The sequence below is a fragment of the Musa acuminata genome, chromosome BXJ2-2 (genome assembly GCF_036884655.1).
Source record: "Musa acuminata AAA Group cultivar baxijiao chromosome BXJ2-2, Cavendish_Baxijiao_AAA, whole genome shotgun sequence".
NCBI lineage: Eukaryota > Viridiplantae > Streptophyta > Magnoliopsida > Zingiberales > Musaceae > Musa > Musa acuminata.
Genome location: NC_088339.1, coordinates 18,968,933 through 18,975,338, shown reverse-complemented (window position 1 = coordinate 18,975,338; position 6,406 = coordinate 18,968,933). Strand labels below are relative to the sequence as shown.

Genomic DNA, 6,406 nt, shown 5'->3' with positions numbered 1-6,406 from the left:
AACAGATGATCATTAAAGCCGGACGACAAGCGTCTAACACCAGAACAGATGAATCAGCCAATTAACCATGCCAAAAATGAAAAAAGATGATCATTAAAACAAAATTATGAACATGACGAGTGGAAGAATCTATTGAGGATGTTAAAAGAGTCAAAAAGACAAGACGATTATGATTTTGATGTTAAAAGAAGAAAACAAAAAGATGCCGGGGAATACAACATTACTGATTTCCACTAAATACTTTTCCAAGCCATAAAAAGCAAAAAAGTCTGGCAAAACTAGTTTAATTGATGTCATCCATGCTTGACATGGACCACCACAAGCTCATCCCTCTTAGTTCAGCTTATCAATGAGCTCATTGATGTGATCTTCACGGTTGCCTGCATCGCCACCCTCCTTGTAGAGCTTTTTCTTCATCTGTAATCTGCGTTCTGGGCATTTAAGCTTGAATGGCCACAGGAAGCTGGTAACCTCCTTGAAATGTGATCCCACTGTGGCGATCTCATGCACGACATCTTCAAGACAGATGATACCATACTTCCCAAGTGCCTATTTCACACACAACAAATATTAACAAGTGTATAAACTTCTGGTTCGGTAACAAATACCAAGAAGACGAGAAGGAAGTGACAAAACAAAGAAGCAGATAATGAAAGCAGAAGAGTTGTCTTGCATTCAAGTCTCACAATGAGAATGTCGGCTCGGTGACCTGGTGCAGGCTTCTGCTAGATTTCCCATAATTTATTGACAATTGATATGCTGGTAAGTTAAGATGGAAGGCCTTAGCCTATCAAACTGGAGATAAAAAATCATGGACTGGAGACCCTACAAGTCAATTAATGCTGCTTCATGGTCAGATATTTTGACTACACAACAAAATTGGCTGCTGAGCTGTGGCTGGCTGGAAATTTGCTGTAGTGTAGTCGAGGTCACCACCAGAAGTTTATCTCCAGAAATTAATCGAGGTCCTAAAAGTTGTATCATTTATATGCCTGGAATGAAGCAGTAATCAAGTGTCGATATGCACAAAAGCCCAGGCATTAAGACAAAAGACAGAAAAAAAAAAAAAGTGGCACTAAGCCATGACCACCATGCTATGTCCATCTTAGAAGAAAGAACTCCCTAAGATAACAGAATAACTGAAGATCAAGAGTCTTTATACACAAAAGGATCAGTAGGGTATAGAAGTGCAAAAAGATATCTCCCATTCACTAAAGAGTCATGTGCAGCTTTCTGAATGTTAATAACCAGATCAAGCTTAGGTTTCCACTGGAATATCTATCCTAAGTATTTCCAAGAGCTTCATTTTATTGCATAACTTTCTTTACTTCAAGGATATGCAGAGAAGTTACTATGACAGGTACACCTCCAGAAAGAAAACACTGCAAACTACCATGTAGCAACACATTTTATCATGTCTGAAACAAACCAAAGAAAATGAAGTAAAAAACTGTCCATGTGCGATGCTAAAGACATGAACATTCTCAATGTGAACTAAGAAATAAATTTGCACATGAAACTACTAAGTATCTCATACAATGACAGAAATTTGCACTTTAGTTGCTCAAATATGACAGAAAATCTAAAGTAGTATTAGCAATATCTTGACCACCATCATACCTGCTCAATGACGTTGTTGTCAGTAAGAGGAGTCCTCTCCTTTTCTATATTTCCACAGCCCTTCTTGTAAACAAGCTCCCTCACACTTTTCAAAGTAGGATAACTATAAAGTTGAAACCAAACAAATTAGAAGAAAAAAGAACAGTTTAGGTTAGAATTAAGTTTTGCATAATTACCCATAAGTAATGAACGGTTCTACAGTCAGAAGCATTCTCAAATTTGCTTCATTGGCTTTCAGAAATACACCACTTAAGATATGTCTCAACCGCAACTTATTTAAGATTTGTCTTGTCCGGGGATGCATATCCTTTGATCTGAATTCAAGGTAACATTTGAGCAGATAAAAAAACATCCAAGAAGGTTAAACATGAAGTTCAAGAACAGAAAAAAGCAGGATCACATGACATCTAACTCACCCATGGATGCGAATAACAAAAAGTAACTTAGACTTTATGGCATCATTGGAAGATTTCCGTAGCTTTAGCCTCTGCTTCATGCGAACAAAGTCCAGCTCCTACGTATTTATGGTCTCATTAGGTCCAAAATTGAGAACTGACCCTTCTTATATATAAGGCAGTTAGATTAACTACAGAACTTATCTACAAACAGATATTAATTGAACTGCATGAAAATCCAGAGTGCTGGAAGGCACATATCTAACTGACTTCACTACATCACAAAGTATAAGCCACAGCAACCAAGGTCAAGAGATACCCATGAGAACATGGTAGATATCTGCCACCAAGGAATAACACAGCAAGTCACACCCCTTTCATCAGAATTCGGGACTAAATACATATCCATATTTTGCAATTTACACACAAATCCAAACTTTTGTGAATTTCTTTATCTGCCCACAAACTCAAACATAACACACTAGCATCAAATTTTCCTCAAGAAAATAGAGAGCACAATAGTTTTTCCAGTGAAAGCAAGAGACTGAGACAAACATAAAATATTTGAACAGAAGGCATCACAAACAGAACTACCTTATATGTACTATCTACATCTCCAATTCCCATGAGTTTGCTTTTCACTATGTCAAGTTTATTTTAGATTATTCCAAGTCTTAGTTAGAACACACGGTCATTTTTTGGTCATCTCAACAAAGTCTCAGTTGTAATGTTGATCAATGTTTAACAGGTCACTTGGGTCAGGATTTTGGTTGAGTTCGAGTTGTCTCAGGTGCTTAAGGAGTTTACCAATTTTAGACAAAGTAGCAACCTATTGGAGTTACTTTTAAGAGGTCAGGTGGCCTGCTCAAGACCCTGTTCAGCTATGACTAGAGAACCAATACATGACTAGAGAACCAACCTAATGGTTGGTTCATATCCCTCATCATAAAAGTTTGTGTTCAGCTGGAAATTTTGATTACTTAAGACTAGTGACACATTGTAAAAGAAACAGATTTCTTCTTTAATTTTGTAACAGAAAGAAATTCAAAATTAAAGAAAGTCTAGGATTGGCTCAGTGCATGATGCTATCACCGATGTGGAGACTAGAGAATGTCAACATATGCAGTCTGACTGTTGCAAGTATGGAAAATATTTCTGTGACTTGAACCTTTGTTACCCATGTCAAGAGGAGCGACCTATTGCATGCAAGGGTTATCATACAACATAAATAGGGAAAAAATGAATGATCTGAAATGATACTTCAACATTGGCATAAACCAATTCATTTCATATGATATACCTTCTTATATCTTAAGAAATGAGGAGCCATTTAAATTTATATCTCATTTGAATAAATTTGGTTAGTTTAGGGATACTTTACAATGTCATGAGTTGCCACATGACAACATCTCTCTACTTTAGTGTTCTAGATTATCCAAGAAGAATAAAAAAAGTCAACACAAAATGATGGAAGAAATTGATCATCAGAAGTCAATCAATCAGATAAATCATAAAAAAGAATGGTTATTCTTCAAATCACATCTGAAATTCCATCTTTCTCAAAAAATAACCATGAGAAAGAGTATATGATTGATTCACTTTGATGGATTTGTAATCTTTCCTCGTTTTTTGTATGTGTTCTTTACTTGAGAAATATAAAAAAAGTGAAAGTGCTCGTAACTAAGGACAATAGAATGATTGAATAAACCGCCATTCTTTTACCACATTATATGTAATTAATGTGAGGTATGAGACCTTCATCGTGTTTTTCCTTAAACTAGAGTGAGTTTCTTTTTTTTTATCTGAATTAGTATCAATTCCTGACTCTCACTGTCTCTCTTGCTCTATTCCCAAATTTAAATATATACATATCGTTTCTTTGCTCGTCATGTGCTTGACCTACATCAAGAATATGCTCCTACTTTGAAATTTTAATTGTTAAACGTGGGATCATGTGCATTGTTTAAATTGCATCAAATGAGAATCCATTAGCAGGATTAACTAAAGATCCCCTATGTTAGCACATTCTAATAGATGATGAAGCATCTAAACCAACATTTCCACATGCCAAAAGAACAAATTGGAACATACCATCATTTGACTTGAAATTCATGTTGAACAATGCAATAAAGTTCACTACTGAATCGTAATTTCCTGTGGGTAATTGCAAGATATATACAGCATTTGATGTCTAAAGGCATGATTGAGTGCAGCAGATGCAATTTATGTGTATGGGCTAGGGTTAAGCCAAACCAATATTGGTTAGGTACACAATTCAATTAAGTCTAGCTCCCATCTAAACGTAAATTAAGGGTAAGCGTACTGGAAATGTGTAAAAGGAGTATGGCTTCTACTCAATCTAAATTACGATCCAATTTTGGCATTCTTACATGGCCATGTACCATCATTTTAGCCCTTTTGACTGCCTTTTAGAGAACAGCTGAAACAGATTCTCAATTTCTAAATGATGATAAGTTGCAGCAAAAGTAATATTGGAGAAAAGTTTGTCCTTTTTAAAAGTTCTGATCCTATATTCATCGAATAACTTCTTTCCAAACTCAGCCAATGACAATTTGGCCCACCCAGCCCAATGTTTCTGCATTGGACAAACCTAAGCTGATTTGATTTGTTGGCATAACAATGCCTCAATACATCACCTCGCCTTTCCTCCTGTTTGATGCTGCTGCTCCTCTCTCTCTCTCTCTCTCTCTCTCTCTCTCTGGGTGCTTCAACTATGTATATGACATCATAAAGAATACAAGATAATGGATTAGAACAAGCCAGTTCCTGCTAGCTTCAAAATTTTTAGCACTTGAGGATGGTGAAATATTTTATGGGCCATTGTCCTGAAGATCATAGAGGTAGGTAATCCAACAGAGTTTTGTTAATTTGCAGTTAGGCAGTTTTAACATTTCAGAAAAGGAATTATGTCATGCATATAAGAAGAGTCCACGATAATAGAGCAGTTCTTAAATGAGACAATCAAGTTGGTAAACTAAAACTGACAAGACAAAGATGTAAAACCATTGTAGTTTAGCTTTCCAAGTACGAAGACTTACTTTGTCACGATATTCTTTGACAAACTCTTCAGGCCTTTTAATGGCAGGCTTCAAGCTTTCTTTACTTTTCTTTCGCTCTGCTAATCGCTCCCTTTTCTTGATAACCCATTCCTCATTGTTTTTTCTTTTCTTCAACACTGTCTCTTGGACATAGTTAAGGGGCTGCGGCTCGTCGTCAGCCATGACAGCCTATCCCGAGAACAACTCCCCCTATGCATTTGACGTTGCAACATGTCAAGCAAACGAAGGAAGAGAACACTATAAGCACCACTATGGATTACAAAAAGCGGAATATTAAGTGAAAACCCAAAAGAAGGGAATGAAGTAAACCTAAATACTGTTACATAAATAAAGACAAAGCCCCACCAACGAATTCAGAGATCGTCGGAGACACTAAAGCAAATAAATCCATGAGTGGTTTTGAAGAAAAAGCGCACATATTTAAGCAAGCACAGGCGGATGATAACGGACTACCACAAAAGAAAAAAAAAGAACCACATACAACTGGAAGAATTACTAAAGAAGAAACCAATAAAACGAAGAAACAACTATCTAAAGCTAAAAATTACAGGTTCTTACGAGAGCAACAGAGGAAATCTAACAAAAACTAGAGATTGAGAAGCCTCGAGTCGCTTGAAAACGGGGTTGATACTTCGCACGAGTAAATGTAAAGGATACAAAGGAACAAGCATCTCAAACCAAAAACATACCGAATATTACAGGAAGAAGAGAGGAAATCAAACAAATGCTATAGATTGAGGAGCTTCGATACGTCTGAAAACGAGATTGATCAATATCAGGAGGAAGGAGAAGGACGATTACCTTTGTTGGTGTTTCACCACTCTGCTGACGAGAGAGGAGGCGAAGGGAGGCCGAGCGAAGAAAAGAGAGGTTAGGGTTTTGCTTCACGTTTTATACCCCAAAACGATACTGGTATTGTTACTGCTCCGAAGGAACTCGGTGGCGGTTCAGACCGTCCGGTTCGAGTTAAGTCGAACCCGACCGCAAGAAAGGCCGGTTTGACCTGATTATATCTGGACCGGGGTTTTTTCATTTATTCGCACACACACACATAAATATATATATATATATATATATATATATATATATATATATATATATATATATAGTTAGAAAAATTATGTGTATTTTATATTGTTATTTTTATTATACTTTATGTATAAACTAGTAATTTAAAACCATTGATTAACTTGAGTTTTATGGATTTTTATTTTTATTTTTATTTTTTGTTCCTATGCACTAGATGCTAATTGTGGGACTCTTAAGTCACACAAATAATTAACTAACCATCAAGATCTCTTTTCAAAATTT

General features: G+C 36.2%; 1 protein-coding gene across 1 annotated transcript; it reads right to left on the bottom strand.

The window, feature by feature from the left end:
- Positions 1–77: 77 nt before the first annotated feature.
- On the bottom strand, positions 78–5,914 carry LOC135605220 (large ribosomal subunit protein uL30x-like). The gene is made up of 6 exons (XM_065095043.1): positions 5,897–5,914; positions 5,075–5,263; positions 2,037–2,134; positions 1,797–1,934; positions 1,621–1,723; positions 78–549 (listed from the first exon to the last, which is right to left on the bottom strand). Exons 2-6 carry the CDS (start codon positions 5,255–5,257, stop codon positions 334–336), a joined length of 738 nt encoding a protein of 245 aa, XP_064951115.1. The 5' UTR covers positions 5,258–5,263; positions 5,897–5,914; the 3' UTR covers positions 78–333.
- Positions 5,915–6,406: the final 492 nt, after the last annotated feature.

Excerpts from the sequence above, each read along its gene's own strand:
- LOC135605220 (XM_065095043.1), bottom strand. The coding sequence starts at position 5,257 with ATGGCTGACGACGAGCCGCAGCCCCTTAACTATGTCCAAGAGACAGTG. Across the intron at positions 1,935-2,036 it reads TTTGTTATTCGCATCCATGG|ATCAAAGGATATGCATCCCC; the intron begins GTGAGTTAGATG and ends CCTTGAATTCAG. Across the intron at positions 550-1,620 it reads ACAACAACGTCATTGAGCAG|GCACTTGGGAAGTATGGTAT; the intron begins GTATGATGGTGG and ends TGTGTGAAATAG.